Source organism: Larus michahellis, chromosome 5, assembly GCF_964199755.1.
Source record: "Larus michahellis chromosome 5, bLarMic1.1, whole genome shotgun sequence".
NCBI classification, from domain to species: domain Eukaryota; kingdom Metazoa; phylum Chordata; class Aves; order Charadriiformes; family Laridae; genus Larus; species Larus michahellis.
This window is the reverse complement of record NC_133900.1, coordinates 55,923,868-55,941,916: the sequence shown is the minus strand read 5'-3', so window position 1 is coordinate 55,941,916 and position 18,049 is coordinate 55,923,868. Positions and strand designations below refer to the sequence as shown.

Here is an 18,049-nt window from a genome sequence, read left to right as displayed (position 1 = left end):
AACCTCTGGGAGAAAAAGAAAAGAAGAAACACGCTTTTACCGTGTCTTTAAGACAGACATGGACATCATGAACGTGCACACGCAGGCTACCTAGACATGTACCTAACACACAGGTTACCTCTTGACTTAAAGCTTTTAAGAACACGTTGGACAAGCACATCAAGAATATTTTTTGCCCTGTCTTGAAGTCACACTTAGGCCGTCATTTCTGCATTTCCACAAACAATTCAGCAGAGAATTGGTACTGCTTAATCCAGTCAACTTCATAAGACTGCTGGCCCACATAGTTCAACATATGAACAGATAATCTGCAATATGCCGTACCATGGTTATATTATTCACTTATAAAGTGAAGTTAAGAGTCACTTAATTTGAAGCTGTTTAGTATAGTAATTGAGTGCTTAGCCCTTCAAATCATGTCATAAAATTACAGTGAAAGCCTCTCCATAAATAGGGCAAAATGTTGAAAATCCAAGCAGCTTACTGTTGAAAAGTATTTGACAGACACCCCCACCACCACCACCACCATAAATCCAACTGACAACAAGGCATAAATTCTCTCAAGGTCTCAAGGAGATTGAAGTCCAGTTAGTTTCCTTTGGCGACAGTAGAAAATTCAATATGCAGGATAAGGCTAATGATGAGTAGAGCTACAGCTACTATTGCCCAATCTTGCATTCACAGTGTCATCACAGTAACTGTGTTCGTGAAAAACAGCCCATCCCAGTAGTTCTGTCTTTTCACACAGAAATTTACGTAGAAATCAAGATTCAGACCATGAGATAAGGTATCAGTTGAGCAAATACAACAGAGCTAGGGCACTTTTTCCTGGATCTGACAATCTTGCATTGGTAAAGAATTTACAGCATGCGATACGCATTCTCTGCTTCAACAAATTGCAAAATTATTTTTTTTTTAATTACAATTTCTCTTTTATCTATCCCGGCTACCACAACAGACATGGTAAATAAATCACATTAAACAGTAATACATGTGGTTGAGATATGTGGCAGTGTTTTGCTTTTATTTCAGGAATAACGATGCAGGAACATCCGGGAAAACAGCTCATACAAGAACAGTTCAGTGGTTTGGAGATACTGGAACTACCACATCACATTTAACAGTCAGCTTCGCTATACTTGGAAAGAATTCTGGTGTTTTGGACACATGTGGGACATGAGAAAAAGTTACCTACGTCTCATGTGCAAAACTTAAGTTACACCATAAGAACAATTATGAAATAAAAAAGAATTATACATTCAGCAGAAGAGACATCATCACCAAAATGAGCCAGGCAGGTAATCAGAGTAAACATAAATTTAGCTTAAAGATGCTTTCCATTAATTTTTTAATTTTAATTCTATTTTTGAGTACTTCCTAAAGAGAAGTATTGTCTGAAAATCTATACCAAAGTGAAGGTGATAATTCCAATGTTAAATTAGTGTAATACTAAATTGTAAACCAAAGCAAAATAATATTACTTCTATTGACTTATTTTAGTAACTTGTAAACAATATTCTTCATTTGTACAAATGGCAATGAGAAGTTTCTTACATCATGATTGTTTGAAAAATAATTGAATTACATTCTAAAAATGGAATTTTAGTTTTTTAACTAGCTTCTATCATTGATTTCTCAAAGTAGGCATAATTTTATTCTGAAATGGAGATAATCCTCTTTCATAATCCAAAACCTTTCAATCTGTTGTTTTAAGAATGCTTTGGAAACAAAAAGACATACAACATCTATTAATAGCTAAGATTTGTCAATAGCGCTCTCTTTGTTACGGAAATACCACAGGTTTTTTCCTATTTATTATTATACAGTCATTATTTTTAAGTGTTCGTTTTTTCAACTGAGACTGTTTTGTTGTTTTTATAATCCAGAAACATAATGCCATCTCTGTTACGAACACTACACCTCTGGAAAAAAGAAAAAAGCGGACTTTTTTTTTTATAGAAAGAACAACCCTGAGGCATGAAGATTCTATTCTGTTGGTCACAATATTCAAAAGCATTAAATAAACCAATAAGATACTGGTACATTGTTTCACAGTTTCTGAGTTTTGAGCTAAATATATAGATTCATGAGGTATGCAAAAGCAGACATTAAGACTTACATACACAAATGCTTGGAAACACAAGCCACAGAAAAGGAGGGTTGATCTCATGCAAGGACCTCCACAGAATTCCATAGATCTTTCCATATCTTGCACCAGTAGAACAAAGCAGTCAGGCTGCTGGATCGTCTCACTGCTATTAAAGCCTTCTAGCACATGGACCTACAATCTGAATTCATGGAGGTGTAATAAAGTCATACTGAATGACAAGAATTAACATTGGCTTTTCTTTTTATTTTAAAAAACAGCTTAATGGAAATAAAAGACACAATCAGTAAACACAACCTGCTGCCTTCCCCCTTGTCTCAATTCTGTCCTACAAAAATCAAGGGCAAAGTTCAGATTAAGTTTTTCACACCACAATATTTTGCTTTCAGGTGCTCTCCCCTCTCCTTGCCCTTTCCCCTGCTTCAAGTTACTAATATTCCAGTAAAGACATTTAACCAATGTTAGTCACCTTAAACAGCATAACATCTTAATCTCCAAGTACTGTACAAGGAGAGTTAGGTTGATCCTTCCAGTTTCTTGTCTTTTCTACTTCATTAGGGGATTCAAATTAGAAAATATCTAGTCATCATTATGTGGTTATATTTCTAGCCAAACGGGCCAAATTTATAGTAGAAAAATGCCATCTTGAGCATACTGGGGAGAAAAAAAAAAAAAGAGGAAAAAAAAATAAAAACCCATCCCAAACCCAATAGAATTTAGGTCCTAATCCTGCACACGTGCAGTTACTCCAAAACAATTAAATAGTATTATTCAGAATGTAAGAAAAAACTTGTGAAATGAAACCAAATAAAACCAAACATTCATAACCAAACTTCATAAAACCAAACAAATCCTCCATTGTTTTTGCATGGTTGCGAGTTCCTTGTCCAAAGAAGCGGACGTATAAATAACCACTTCTTAGGAACAATTTCCCTTTTCTCTCATCTAGACTTTTTTCTTCACAGATTCCTGGAGACTGTGTATTAAATCTCAGCACTCCAAAATGGAGAAGCTGATTTTATTTATTAAGATCCTTTCCCCCTTCAATATGGAAAGAAAATTTGAAATACATGGTAAACAGAGTTTCAGATTTTTTTTATTTATTAAAGCCAATTCCTATATTTTCTTCATAAAAATTACTCAGCTTGTGTCCATGGTATTCTTGCCCAAATTTCAAGTTGCTCTAAGCAGGCATTAAATCCAGACTGTCACCCCATATGTCTTGTGTTAATACAGTCACTTTTGCTTCAGAACAGCAAACCTAAGATCTTAAAAAAATGAGAGCCCTTAATCAGAGAAACATGATCACTTCTCCAACCAGGTACATATTTATAAAACACTTTTGTTACTTCCCTATTTTTCCATTCCCATCTTTTTAGAGTCCTTCTATTATTGTGGTATATAATAAAGAGGGACAGGTCAGACAGTGCCAGCTCATTGTCTCACACATAATGGTTCCAGCCAACACCCTTATTTCAGATATTTCTCTTTCTGTCAAGCTTCCCATCCCTTCACTGTTGCATCAGACTGTCTTCCAGTAATTCACTCAAACTCTCCCTCTGACAGTTTCTCCCTTTGTATTTTCTATGGCAGTCATTTTGCTGTCCTCTGCTGTTTCAGGCATCAGGAAAAATGCACTGAAAACACAGGAATAAAGTCTCATTCCTCATTTCTGTGGCACAGTAGCCAAGAGGAACAATTTCAGATAGACACCAGCTCAGCCCCAGTAGGATTCTGTAATGCACTGGTTTTCACAACTTTTTTCAAATTCTAACCCATTAAAACATTTGTCAGTAGAGACAAAATACTGTGACTTAAAACCTGATGACAGGCTTGAGTATCAAATGTATCTTGTGAGTTTCTCAGAAGCAGCTTAAGTTTCTTTCAGTGGGTCTGGGGATCACAAGCAGAAACCTATTTGAGGTAGAGGGATATTCCATTGCTCTGTGTGTACAATACAAGTGTGATCTGGTTGGTGCTGTAGAGATTTGAGAGGAAAAAAAAAAGCATGCTCAGTGGAGATGAATCTTCAGAATACAGAACAAAATATCTAACACAAGTCATGTCTCCAACTCCAAGAGCATTCCATTATATTTCAAGTCCCTTACTCAAATTTTGAAAACAGAAAAGGCTTTTAATGAAATATGTTCCCTAAATTCATTCTCATACGCAGATCAATAGTTTTACTGGAACCTTTACAAAATAAAAAGGAAATCTGGCATACTTGAGTCCAGAAGAACGGAAGTTTGACAACCTTTCAAGCAGCTGGAAGCAGTTTTACTAATGAACATCAGGTAATCGTAACTAAAACTTCAATACCAGCTCCACAACTGCACTAAGCAATCATTAAAGCCAGGCTTTAATGTGTATGTTTTTAAAGGTTGTAAGGAAAGATTATTTATATAATTAAATGTGATACTTAATACTACTTTGTCCTTCCCCTCAGTGGCAGTGATGCAACATTGCATATTACAACATAATGAGCAGAGAAGAGGTTAGTAAGAGCCACTGCTTTGTTTTTTATCCCATTATAAAACTGTAACATCCTACATGGAGTTGTAAACAATTTCATTTACAGAAAAACATAAAAAGGTGTCGCCACAGGTAAAAAAAAATCCTTTTAGTAAGGACAGCAAAATACTCAACATACAGTTGTAAAATTTTGGCATGGGTCTACTTGCATGGTCCATGCCAAGAAACTGCATGGAGAGGATGTGAAAGATGGGAGAAAGGAGAAGAATGGGGTAATACAGTTTGTTACAGGATTAAGCTAAATGTTCAGAATTCTCTATATATAGAAATACAGAAAGACATTCTGCAGAGCCAGATAGTAAAGAGCAATTCATAATAGCTAGCCACAGTGCACTGAATTCCTTTTTTTCCTCAGCAGTTGCTTGAGAGATACATTAGGTAATAGCACTGCCATGCTGCCAGTTAATACCAGAATTATGAAATTTATCAGTACAGGAATTTTTACTGTTAAGAAAACTGCTAATAAAGATTCTAATGAGCAAGAAGGGTTTTACCAGGAGCATACAAAGTCAAATTACACTGATGCCATAGATATTATCTCTGTGCTTTAAAATCCTTTCAGTATTTCTACATTCATTCCACTGGAAAAAAAAAAAGTAAAAATCAAGATAAATCAAATACATACAGAAACACACTCACTCAAATGGCACTCATTGCTTTTTGTACAATTAAGCTTTAGTGAAAATATACATCTTAAAACAAATGAAGTACAAATGTACAAAAATCCTTGAACTCAGATAAAAAATATATATAATACACTTTGCTACAGAGATATAAAACATTTAAAGTTTGCTCATCCTTTATGATGAGAGTAAAATGATTTAAAGTCTGGAGGACTCCTGCTCATCATCACTGCAATCAGATTTAAAGCAGACCTGCAAGAGAAGACAGAGACAATTGAGTTGCAGAACTCACACTGTTGTTGGTTTGTGTGTTTTATGGGGCACAGAAAGGCTGAGGTGGGGGGGGATGTGTCTCTTTTTCCAGCACGTTTTAGTCCATACTAACTAAATGCTTTGGGAATATCAAACGAAACCACAACCCAACCCCAAATCTCAAGTCATTAAAGTTTCATTTAACCTTAAGATCTTTCCTTCTTTTAACTTCACAGGACAATTAACTGCAGTCTTATTACTTCAAAACCAACTGAAGGCTCTCAAGCCATTTTTTTTTTTTTTGAACTCTCTCAATACATAGAACCATATCTCGGGACAGTGTGAATCCTGCTGATTCAGCTCGTAAAGACTACAGTAATACACAAGCTTTAACTTCAGATATGTGAGATTATTAGTACACTTAGCCATTCCTTCTCTTCCATTACTGTAAGTGGGGGAAAAGTGAATTTGAAAAGGTGAACTAAAAATGACAGTACTATTATACATTCCATTAGCATTGTACCATTTGAGAGAGGTGAATTACCAGCTGATGACAAAAAAGATCATCATGCAATTTTAATACATGGCCCTGTTGTGGCTACTTAATGATGTGCTCCTAGCAATTTTAAAATTCCATTTCTGCCTGAAAGCAAAAGTAATTTTGCAGAAGTGTTCTCTACTGGAGTATACTCATGCTTCTCAATATAATTCCACTCTAAGTGCGGACATACTGAGCAAGCAAAATTGCATACAGCGTCTTCAACTCAAAACCTTTCACATGACCTATAAACAAGCACAATATGCCAGGTGTCTTTTAGGTGGTAAATACTTAATTCATATACCTCTACATGTTTACTAAAGAGTAGAAGTTATGTCTGTAAGAAAGGGCTGTGCATTATCAGAAGCTATTAAAAGATACATTATGTTGTTGTTTTGGTAAAGGCATTAAACTTCCTAAGATATTTTAACACTTGTTTTGTGATGCTTCTTCACACTCATTCATTTAGGGCACATTTTTACTTATTTATTTAATATACTGCAATAATTCATCGGGAGCCCAGCTTTCTAAAGGAGCGAGTCCTAGAGTTGCATTGTTCCACCACACTAATTTCTGAGTTCATTAGTCGATTTTATTTAAGTTTTTACAGAGGGGACCTCAGTTATCTCTGAAGTCATCTCCCCAGAAGTCTTTATAAAAACTGGCAAAATACTTAAGGAGCAAGACCAAATCTTTAGGAAAGAAAGGTCTATAGCACAGCTGTTAACAGCTCACACTACCTTTTCCCCAGGTAACAGCTAGCAGACACTAGAGGAAGACAGAATGCTGAGGGAGGAAAAACTCCTGGAGTTATAGGGATTGCTACAGCTTCTGAAATGCGGTGCAGGGGCATAGCCATAATAAACCAGATTTAACTAGTTTCAGTATTCAATGAACAACTTGGTTTTCCTTTCACAAAATAATATAAAAAATGGAAAGGATGTTAAGGTCTTACTGGTAATTTTCTCATGAAAGAAAATAAATACCCTTACCTCTCCACTAAAAAGTCTGTGAAAGAAGCCTCTCTTTGGTTTAGGAGACCTCTCTCTGTCGGGTGACACAGTACCATCAGTTTCATATGCATTGATATCTTCAAAGCATCCCGTTTCAATCATCTTTAAAACATACGAAATATAAATGAAATATCCATACAAGCCTTTCAAACATGTTCCATGTGTTATCTATTAATTCTGACTGGGTACTCCTAACAAACTTACAAATTCATCAGCAAACTACACCACTCGCAGAGCTCCATGAAGGAAGGCACATTAACTCTCCTTGTGCATTCAGTGAACTAAAAAAAAAGCAGTGAGAGCACTATCATGCAGGTAAGCACTCAGATGCTCCCTTGCTTTGGTAAGGCATTTCTTCTGCCCATCATGAAATAAGCACAAGTTTTTAGAACCAGAAATTGATTTTCCTTTCATCTATTCTGCTCATTTCAGAGCAGTCTAGCCTAACAAATATAGTATCTCTATACCCTGGACTGAACTTTGTTAATAAACTTGACATTGAGTAGGAGAAATGATTAATCTATGCAGAATATTAGTACCTGAATAGCATTAGGGGGACAAACTGCACTGTTGGGGAAAAAAGCAGATGATGTCTGACCACAGTAACTTAAACATCATTCTGGTGTTTTGGGCAACCACCTATCAAAACACAACTAACCTATAGTATAATTAGAAATAAGGCAATGAGATAGAGAAGGTAATACTTCATGGAAAAAAAAAAAAAAAGAAGCTATAATGAAGATAGGTCTCTGGAGAGAAGCCAGGGATTTCTGAAATAATCTGTGTTTGTCTACACAGAAAACAAAAGAATTAAAAACACAATTACTGGGTGCAGAAAGGGCAGCAGAAAGAGTAAATGCCAAAGGGTAAAACAGACATGGTCAGAAGGAGGAGAGTGGTTAATGACCACATGTAGTTGGCATTTTTCAGTGAGTGTCACTGATACACATCTATCATAATGGGAACGCAACCAAACAAGCATACCTTGTAGAGAGAGAGGGGGCATAAAGAAGAATAAGAAGAAATGCGGTCTGCTTTTGTTGTAAACCATGACATTAGGTAAATTATGGGAGGGGAGGAGGAATTCTGAACAGATGAGAGCAAAGATTTGAGTGAAAGCTCAATAACATGAATTAAAAGAAAAAATAAGCACAAATGCAAAATGAAATCTGCACAGTTACTCCTTGAAGAGAAGGAATTACCATCATCAGAATTCCACAACTGCTTTAAATTTTATCCCCCTATGTGGGGTTAGAGTTATTAAGCTGCAGTGCATTTCTTAATGACTGGATCATATTCTGAAGTTCAGAATCACAACATAGCACAGGAAATATTTATTTCTCCAACAGCCTAAGGTTCACTGCTTCTTAGTGAAGACTTTCTGTGTCAAATGACACCCTTCAAATCTCCTTCTCAATGAAATGCAAAAAAAAGCAAAAGGGTAACAAAAGGGAATGTACTTTTTCCTCTACCTTGTTCAGAAAGTGCAGATCTTTTGTGTTCAAGCTTTAAATGAAATCTAAAAAATTTTACCAAGACAAAAACTACACTACTAGAATTCAAGACAATACTAATTTCAAAATGTTATGAACATCTTCTAATAGGAGGAAGGCATTCATAACAACAACTATAATCATTCTAGTTGTAGTAACTAGAATTGTTATTGAGTGCTCTAAAATAATGAAGATTTGAATTTCCTAAATATAGACTGAACTGCATGCAGAGGTAGCAAAATTCTAGTATTCTATGCAGAATACTAGACTACTCATTCACTAGGCAGATGAAAAAGCTTTAAGAGAAAGTCTGACTCAACCAATGTTGAATTGTTTGCTTTGAAGCCTTAGAAAAGGTGAAATCTGCAGTATCACCTGGATACTATTGATATACAGGCATGATACACAAATAGCTTGCACTGCACCCATTTGCTTTTCCATACTTCGAATGGCATTCTATCCCTCTCCTATGCACAGCAATATTGAATAACATGTGACAGAAGAACAAGGAAAATGTGGTGATACTGTTGCTAAATACTGTTCTGTAGGCTGTATCTATGATGACAAGATGCCAGATGCTATTTATGCAAATTTACCATAGATCTCAATTTTTAGCAAGTTGTTTTATGTTTTGGGAAAAACTTTTTTCTGAAGCCTCTCAGCAAAGAAGTCTAAAGCAGAAACTTCTTGCATCTCAAAGAGAAAGTTAATACTATAATTATATCTCTTATTAAATCTTCTATATTGCTGTGTTAAAGAAAATAATCTTTTATGAAATATACAATACCTCATTTTGCCAAGGGATTGAGACACAACCCGTAACAAATTTGGAATAGAAGTCATCATCTGTAGTATCCAGGTTCACTCCTTTTACTGTTGAGAACTGCTCTATGTCCAGGACATCTTTACAATATACGGCACGTGGCTGCAGTACAATACAAGATTGCTTCATTAAGGTGTTGGTTCGGCCGTGTGTGTGTGTGTGTGTGTGTGATTTTGATTGTTTTCTTTCCTAGATGAGCAAATGGGAAGTAAAATGTCTGCAATTTTACATTTCACATTGTTGATCACCCCATTACACTATACTACAAAACAGACGTGTAAAAACTTGTCATAAGGCATCTGAGCAATTCCACTCATCCTGCAAGTAACAGAAAAGAAATAGCAAAACCAGAAACAGCACGCAAATTCTCTGGATTTCTTAATGGTTGTCATAATTCACTCATTTTCTGTCACCCTCCTTTCAACTCTAGAGTAATTTCTTCAAAGCTAATCTTCATTTGTTCAGCATCTAAGCCAGGGAAGTAGAGTTTTAAGGGCTAAGAAATCAGCTACGAAGTTCCCTAGAGCAATACCACTATTCCAAATTGTTCTGTGATCTCAGATGAAATGTCATAAAACAACTAGCCATCAATAGCTACAATGGCATTCTCCTGCCCATTTAACTAACTTTTTAAGTTTTCTTTGGAGTTCACGTAATTGCTGACACAGAATTATGACAGTTCTTGCCTTTTTAGATACTAATCAAATCTGTCTCACCTACTTACATCTGGCAAGAACGGAGGTTCTAACATGTTAGCTTCCAGCCTCTTGAAGTTAATATTCTTGAAAATAGGATGTTGCTTTACAATAGCAGCTCCATCTTCAGTGCAACCCAGTCGTTCCCCTGGATTTTTAGCAAGTAACTGCAAAGATACGGAAAAAAAGGCTGATCCAGCAATATAATCCCACAATAAATAAAAAAATAAAATCTATATGCAATGTCTTTCAATAAATTTGTCACTTGGCCTTTTATTAGATGAAACTTATCATGGTATCAAAATGAACTGGAAATCCAAACTACAACATTCTGGGAGCAAAAAGATTTTCAGTAGACAAAAGAATCCCTGAAAGCAGATCATTTGAAGATTATACCCAAAGTTATACGAAAATATTTTAATTGATGCCATGCTAAATAGATTTTACAGACTTGGTAGTAGACTTTACTTTCAGGAAATAAAGACTTACTTTTTTTTTCCCCAGCAGGCTTAAGTAATGCACATATTTCGCATAAACTACTAAAGAATACTTGTGAAGCTTTCTGTATAGATGTGTTTTTTCTTAAATTTAAGAACACGCAAAATAAAAAGAAGCCGTTGTCTTGAACAGACTCTTTTAGGCAAGGAAACCAGTATACTACTCTGTATCAAAGTTGAGCTTGCTTCTGTATTCTGCCTATAATTACACGCGGTCCGAGGAGTACTGAACCTTTTCATTCACGTCGTGAAAAATACGCGTATGCAACCTTCCTTCATCTTGAAAAAAATTCTGAATTCTCGAAGTTTGATAATTGAACAATCCATGGACAATTACAAACTTCCATCTGAACTAAAGAAAGATTTAAGAATCCAGCTTTGAAAAATTTTCAATAGAAGATGTTAAAGTAGTTCATCTCTTATAAAGGATTAGAAATTTAATTTTCAAACCTCTACGTCTCTTCACCCACCATCCTGCAGATGGATTTTGCCTCCTCTGAGAACTTGTCTGAATATGTTTCCTGGTCTTCCTTTACTCTCCGGTCAATCTCATCCCGTTTGACCCTTTCCTTATGCTTCCTGAATGGAGACTGTCCTTCAATCATTTCATAAATCAAGCACCCAAGACCCCACCAATCTGGGCTGAATGTGTACTTTTCGTTTTTGAGCACTTCTGGAGCTACAAAACAAAAACAAAGAAATACCCACGACAATTCAATTTACATTAACTAATTAAATATTGAAAAAACTCTCAAGCACTCTTTCGGCTTTGTGCAGGGATCTTTGTGTAACTCTTCTGCACTTTGAAGAAATTATAATTTCTACAGTGAAGACTCTCTTTATATCCAAGAGAAGCACTTCAGTTCTTTAACTCTTAAGATCAGTGTTGTTTACAAACTAAGAATGAATTTTTTCCAAAGCGTGGAAAGAGATGTGTTATCATAGTAATCTGTCTGCTTACCTATGACTCAGAAAAAAATTAGGTGCTTTCTTAAAAGTTCTACCTAAGGCTAGAATTTCCAGAGTTAAATTTTCGAGTTTATCAGTAGACTTATAATTGGCTACTAACATCTACCACCACATAACCTTTCTTCCCATAAAATGTCTAGTAACTAATCCAGACCAAATATAGTTCTTTGGACAAGTCATTCATATATTCACAGAAGCAAATTTTCTGGTAAAACATAATTAGCAAAGGATACTTTACATACCCATGTAACCAACAGTCCCCACCCGTCCTCGGACAGTTTCTCCTTCTGGAATCTGCACAGCTAATCCAAGATCTGAAATTCTGATATGTCCTATTTATGTTAAAATAAATTACACATAGTCAGCAAATAATGAAATATCGCCACTTTTAAAACAAAAAAATTCTGTAGCATACCTCATCAAAAAAGCCACCCCAAAACATCAAAACATTCATATATATTCATGCTAAGGTTATTTAGCTTATCTAGAAAGGAGTGATTTATTATTCAACCCTCCCTTAAATAGGTAATGGAAGAGAGGCACATATCTAATTGATTTCCTGAAGGTCGTATAAAAAAATTGTTGTTAAGTTCTCTAATTCCTAGCTTTGGCATAGGCTGCTACTCTAGGACAAACAGAAATGATGACCGCTCGTTTCAAATTCTGTATGTACGCATCAGACATTTGAATTCTTCAGTTCTGCGTTCCCTCCACAAACACTTAGCTTTCTGACTTCCTAACAAAACATCAGAATTTACTCCATTTATTCCAAAAACTGTAGCCTGTACTGAGACATCAGGTTTTCCTCTAACAAAGTACCCTTATAATGCTAAGCATAAGTACACTGGAATTGCTATCTCCACTCCCATCCCAAAAGAAAAGTAGGCTAGCCATAACCTACTTCGAATTATTTATATTTTAGCATGTTAGTTCAATATCAGGACCTCCCCATCTCACGAATCAGTCTAACGTAGATAACTTCAGCTTCTATTTCATTTTATAAGCCAATTTCTCAAGCTGACTACCTTTCCTATTACACATGGCATTTACACTATTAATGTAGAATTAGTCTAGAGGAAGACTATGATTTGTCACAAACAACACCGCTCAGATGGGGAAACAGCCTAAGAAGGGCAATAGGAATAAGTTCATCCCACGCTCCCTTACGTTCCCATGGACAGATATAGGTTCTTTGCTGGACAGACTCAACAGCAAATGATTCAAGACAATGCAAGTCAAGAATTGTATTGACATGTTTCTCATTTAAAAATATATAATGTACTTTCTTAATAAAAATATAAAAGGCTAGACAGAAGAAAGGACTATTTCATTTTCTTAATGTCCTTTGTGCATATATTCTCTGTCATTCAAAAAGCTCTAAAGCATCAATGTTAGTTAAAAGCATATTAATTTCTTATTTACATGTGATAGATAATCAAGGGGTGGGGAGAAAGAGTGGAGGAATTCATGTGCCACTCATACTGGTTGGAAATAACTAAATGCTCTTGAGCAGCAAATGCTATTTTAAATACACTCAGATGCTCTTCTGTTCCCTGACATCTGATGAACCCCTTTTCAAGTGCAGGATCTGAGCTCCTGAAGCGATTTTCTAATTAGTCTCCTCTGCTCTCTGGAACAAGATCAGAATATCCCTGGCAGAGAGAAAGCATTCTAGTGCAGTCCTTCAAGGCCACATTTTTCCTCAAAGAAGCCTTCAGCTTTTGCAAGACATTGCTGGAGAGAAAAATTAAAGAATGCATTTGATGTCTAGCAAAACTTTAGCTCTTGGAAAGTGACTTCTTTAGTCAAAAGCATCACCTTTTTAGAAATTTCAGTCAGAACATGCTGACTTTAAAAAAAAAATAATAAATTGTACTAATGACTTCAAAAACAGTTTTTCCATAACAAAAATACTCAGCAATTACAAGAACAAACTGGTAATATTCATCCACAGCTTAGAAGAAGGTAATTGCTGCACATGTTCTACAGTGAATGCAAAAGATTGTGACAAATTTTATACAAAGCCATTAAAGAAAATTAATTTGGCTTTTGAAAAACAAAAACCTACAAACATTTCTTTATATTGTTTGTATTTCCTTGATTCCTTCCAGCCACGTATGCATCAGGGACCATCAGACCTGTTTTAGTTGAAGTGTTAAAGCAGAGATGCTTCAGATTTCTTTTCTTCTTTATTGCTTAATTATAGTTTACTAAGTAAAATTCTGGCCCCACATCTAACAAAGCATGTTTCCATAATCAAAGAAAAGACAGAAAGAGAAAAAAAATCCATTAAAAAGTTTTAGCCATCTTAAATCAAGGAATGGGGGAGAAGGAGGAGCAAAAGACAAAAAGTAGCCATTTTAAGGTGGGGAACTGACCCCCCCCAAACATCATCATCATTGTCCCCTAAAACCCCAGTATTTCCCCCTACTTTCTAAAAGGCAAAGGCAGTTTTTTCTTTACTAATTAAAGTTAACATTTGTCAGTCAGGTGCCCTTTTATTGTGAAGAAGTCCCTTTGATTTCTGGCACAGTATTAATTAGATTTGTAATGCCTACTTTCAAAATTAATTTTAATATTTACTTACCACAGTCATCAAGGAGTATATTCTCAGGCTTCAAGTCTCTACAAATTAAACAGAATAGAAATGTGAATTATACAAAGGCAAAATTATTAGCCATCTTCAAGTGCAAGTGAGGCAACATAAGATTCCTTGGTTCTGGTTAAAGCGATTTTTCGAGTTTCCACCTATACACAAAAAAAGTTGTGAAGTTGAGGACCTATACTACAATTAATTTAATCATAGAACTCTTGAGATCCATTTTTCCCAACTCTCTAAGACATTTTTATTAACAACAGGAATTAATATTTCACAGATGAGAAGTTTTCTCTACACTAAAATCCTGATATAAAAAATTACCAACTTACACCTGAATTTGTGCTCATAAGTGAAAGATATTTCTCCGGAGAGTATCAGCCATACAAGTGCACAATGCTAAAACACATCAGTGCTTGCTGCAGTTTGACGCTGATTCCTTGCTATATTCCATCCCAGGGTATCAAATTATCAACAGAGAGTAATACCCCCAAAACTAATACCCTGCTTACTGTAAGGGGGTTGGACTAGATGACCTTTAAAGGTCCCTTCCAACCCAACACATTCTATGATTCTGTGAAAACTAAGTATAGGCTTAATATCATCCATTCAAACTCCATTTCATTAATTTGGATATGCAGCTTCTAAAGGTTACTAACACTTGTATCTAGTTAGGATTCTTTGCAAACAACTTTCTAAGAGTCTCTACTACTTTCCCGTAACATCAAAGTTTTACGTGAAACATTTTTTAGCTATTAAATGCTAGCAAGACTCAGGAAAATAGCAGGAAGGACAATTAATTCAGTGTTGCAATTCTGAAATTTATAGGCATCTTCTTGTACATTTTTACTTTAAGAACAAAAGAAGAAACTCAATGGGATATTTGCATTTCCTCCCTCAAGCTGAATCAGAAGCTGTTCAGAGGTTACTACTAGGATTTATCCTCTAGCAGATCCTACTGAGAACATAAATATTTTTTATATATTATTTATATGCACAGAATACATATTAAAAACATATAATATATATAATTGTGATATGCATCAGCAAGTATGTGGATAGCAATACAGTCTCTTAGATTTATTCCACCAGAGATATTGTAAGGCCAGAAATAGAAAAGCAAAAAATCAGTACTTGGCGAAAGATTCAGTTATTAATGGAATAGATTATTCAAAAAAATATGTACATATATGGATACATGTACAGTTGTGAGAAACAGTTATTCATACACAAGCAGAAAAAACTGAATAATGTAAAATAGGCAATTTTAGGAAGAATGACTCCAGAATTTACATTCAAAATGAGAGAAATATAAACACACATTTGTTCATCAAGAAATCTGTATGCTTTTTTTTTTTTCCCAAATATTGATAAATTGATGCTCTGAAGTACATATATTCAGGCTAAAGTTTCATTATTTCATGAGATTAACTGTAGAAAGAAGTTCACAAGACACTTTCCTCCTAATACTTTTAGGTCTAGTCAGTCCCCATAATGTTAATCATTTGATATTAGATATGAGATTACAATACCAGAGACATCAGGAGAGATCAGAGTAAAAACAAACAAAAAACAAAAAGCCCCACACCAGTACCAAAAAAGATAAAGAAAATTCAGCTCAAACTTTAGGTAGAAACTCATCTGCTTTAAAGCACATAATATATGCTCAGATTAACTCAAGTGAACACATTTAAAAAGCTCCATCTCCAAGAAGGCTGATTAAAGCCTAACCTAAAACTTAATACTTTCTAGCAACTCCTGCTGCTTAATAGAAGCTAATGCTGTTCTGATACGATATTGGTTGGTCAATAGTACAACTTGTTTCTAGCCAAAATTCCAGCTCGTTAATGCTATTAGTTTCTAGGCCTAGCAGTTTGCAAAGAATTCAGCTTTTGGATGCATTCAGCTATAAATTCTGTCTCTGAGGTGCTAGCTTTGGGGTATCAGCCTTCTTTCTCTTCCCTTCCTCCACCATGACAGAGGCCAAAGTCCCATTTTCTATTAGAATACACAGATGTTAGTCCTGCGCTGGGTAACAGGCCGCTGCTCAGCTAACAGGCTCAGAGCGAGAGCTAGCCATGCAATTCTAGCAACAGAGGCAGCACGTTTCCCTTAAGAAGCAGAGAAAGGTTGGAGGATTCCACAGCACACAAAACTAAGAGGTTCATTAAAAAGACTCAGAAATTATACAGATTTTAAATTGGACTAAACAAGCACTGGTCTATTTTTGCTATATCTTACACCAGCCTTCCTACATGGAAAATTTCTGCATAAAAATCCTTTAGGGGATTTCAATGTAAAGAAGTCTACCCTGAGCATAGGCGTGAGGCAGGCAAGGAGCTACTTGGTTTATCCACATCCAAAAACTTCAGCAGGTTTTTGAGCCTTCCAGGCACATTCAGTGTGCTGTGGGCACCTACATGAGTTTGTGAGGAAAATGTGAGGAAAATCCAAGCAGCTTATCTGATAAGAAACAACTACTATCCTTAAGGAGTCAGGAAAGACCCAGCAATTAAGTCTCTTCTGGAAAGCAGGCACTTGTTCCCCACTCCACTAAAAGTATTAGCAGACTTTTTTATGTAGCCGATGGATGAATAGCTCCACTACTGCCTGCTCCTGTCTGTTTGCTTATTTTTCTAATGTCAGCAACATATGGCAAGTTAGAGAGAGTTTCACAAGCTGCCATTGAACAAACAAACTGGCTCAATTGCTGTCACCGGGCAGCACGGGGCCCTCCTTCCAGCTCTCCACCTGTTCTTTTAAGTCAGTGGGAACCCCACTAACAAAATTGTTACTGACTCCAGGCTCCTACAGACAGCACTAACGCCACTGCTTGAGATTCAGTAATAACTGGTATAAAGTCACATGAAACACACAATTAAAAAAAAAAATCACGTTAATGGAAAGTTAGGCCTAAGTTTTCCACTTTATGAGGCATTTTTCTACTGATGGCAACACATCCCAAATATAATAAATTTATAATAAATTTTAACATGACCAACTTACATTAAAACTGCCATTCTAGAAGTGAACAAACTGACAAGAAGAACTGATTTTACTCCTATCTGCTGACACCCGTCTGCACTGAGGATTTCTATTTTCAGACGTTCTGAATTTCCCTTCTTCCACTGCCTCTACAGTACATTTTACTGTGAATATACAGAGGGATAGCCACAAAAACACATTCTCAAGAAAATATTTTACAACATTATGTTACAGAATTACAGTCTGCTTTAACAGTTAAAGCTATTTGTCTAAAAAGAGAGTTTTACACTCCTTTAAAGCTGGAAAACAAATAGATCTTGAGATATGGCAAAAAGAAAAAGAACTAGCTCCAATTTCAGAAATTCAGTGGTCCTACCAGTATTAAATGCTTTCAAAATGACAGCAAAATAATAAAAACATTCCTTCTATATTTTCCTGCGCTGGAGAGTGAAAAATACGAGTTAGCATAATTTGGAAAAATTGAATCAATGAAAATGTGCTTCATTATGTTGTACCCCCCCCAATAACATTAAGACTGGAGGTTGCCAGCACAACTTCTTTGGTGAGAATAAACTAATTATGGGAAATTTTCCCAAGCTTTCTGTTTCACTGATCATATATTATCACTGACAGCTGCTTAAATGACTTTCCATTAAAAATGCCCGATATACAATTTTGATCGTGTAACATATCACTGTAATTAGTGACATTCTGAGAACTTCCATGACCACCTGTTTTGGCTTCTTGACTTTAAAACTGTAAAATTTACAACTACGCTCCTAAATGCATGACACAAAAAGAAACACATATAGAAAAAAACTAATCAAGACCATCAGGAAAAAAACTATTAGCAAAAGAGAAGAATCAAGACTTTCTTCTACAAAAAGTTTGTCATTTGATGTTAAAAAACACAGGGATGAAAGTGA

General features: G+C 35.6%; 1 protein-coding gene across 2 annotated transcripts in view; it reads right to left on the bottom strand.

The window, feature by feature from the left end:
* Positions 1 to 992: 992 nt before the first annotated feature.
* The window catches only part of GRK4 (G protein-coupled receptor kinase 4), a 41,524-nt gene continuing 24,467 nt past the window's right edge, over positions 993 to 18,049 (bottom strand). Inside the window, exons 10-16 of one of the 2 annotated variants that reach the window (XR_012587033.1) lie at positions 14,130 to 14,167; positions 11,785 to 11,874; positions 11,044 to 11,252; positions 10,098 to 10,243; positions 9,346 to 9,483; positions 7,045 to 7,167; positions 993 to 5,514 (exon numbers count right to left, since the gene is read on the bottom strand). Coding sequence is in view for 1 of the 2 variants with exons in the window: in XM_074587456.1 (XP_074443557.1) it covers positions 5,461 to 5,514; positions 7,045 to 7,167; positions 9,346 to 9,483; positions 10,106 to 10,243; positions 11,044 to 11,252; positions 11,785 to 11,874; positions 14,130 to 14,167 (790 nt within the window). In the remaining variant the exon portion in view is untranslated. The remainder of the gene's footprint in view (positions 5,515 to 7,044; positions 7,168 to 9,345; positions 9,484 to 10,097; positions 10,244 to 11,043; positions 11,253 to 11,784; positions 11,875 to 14,129; positions 14,168 to 18,049) is intronic. The other variant, XM_074587456.1, reaches the window with a different exon arrangement.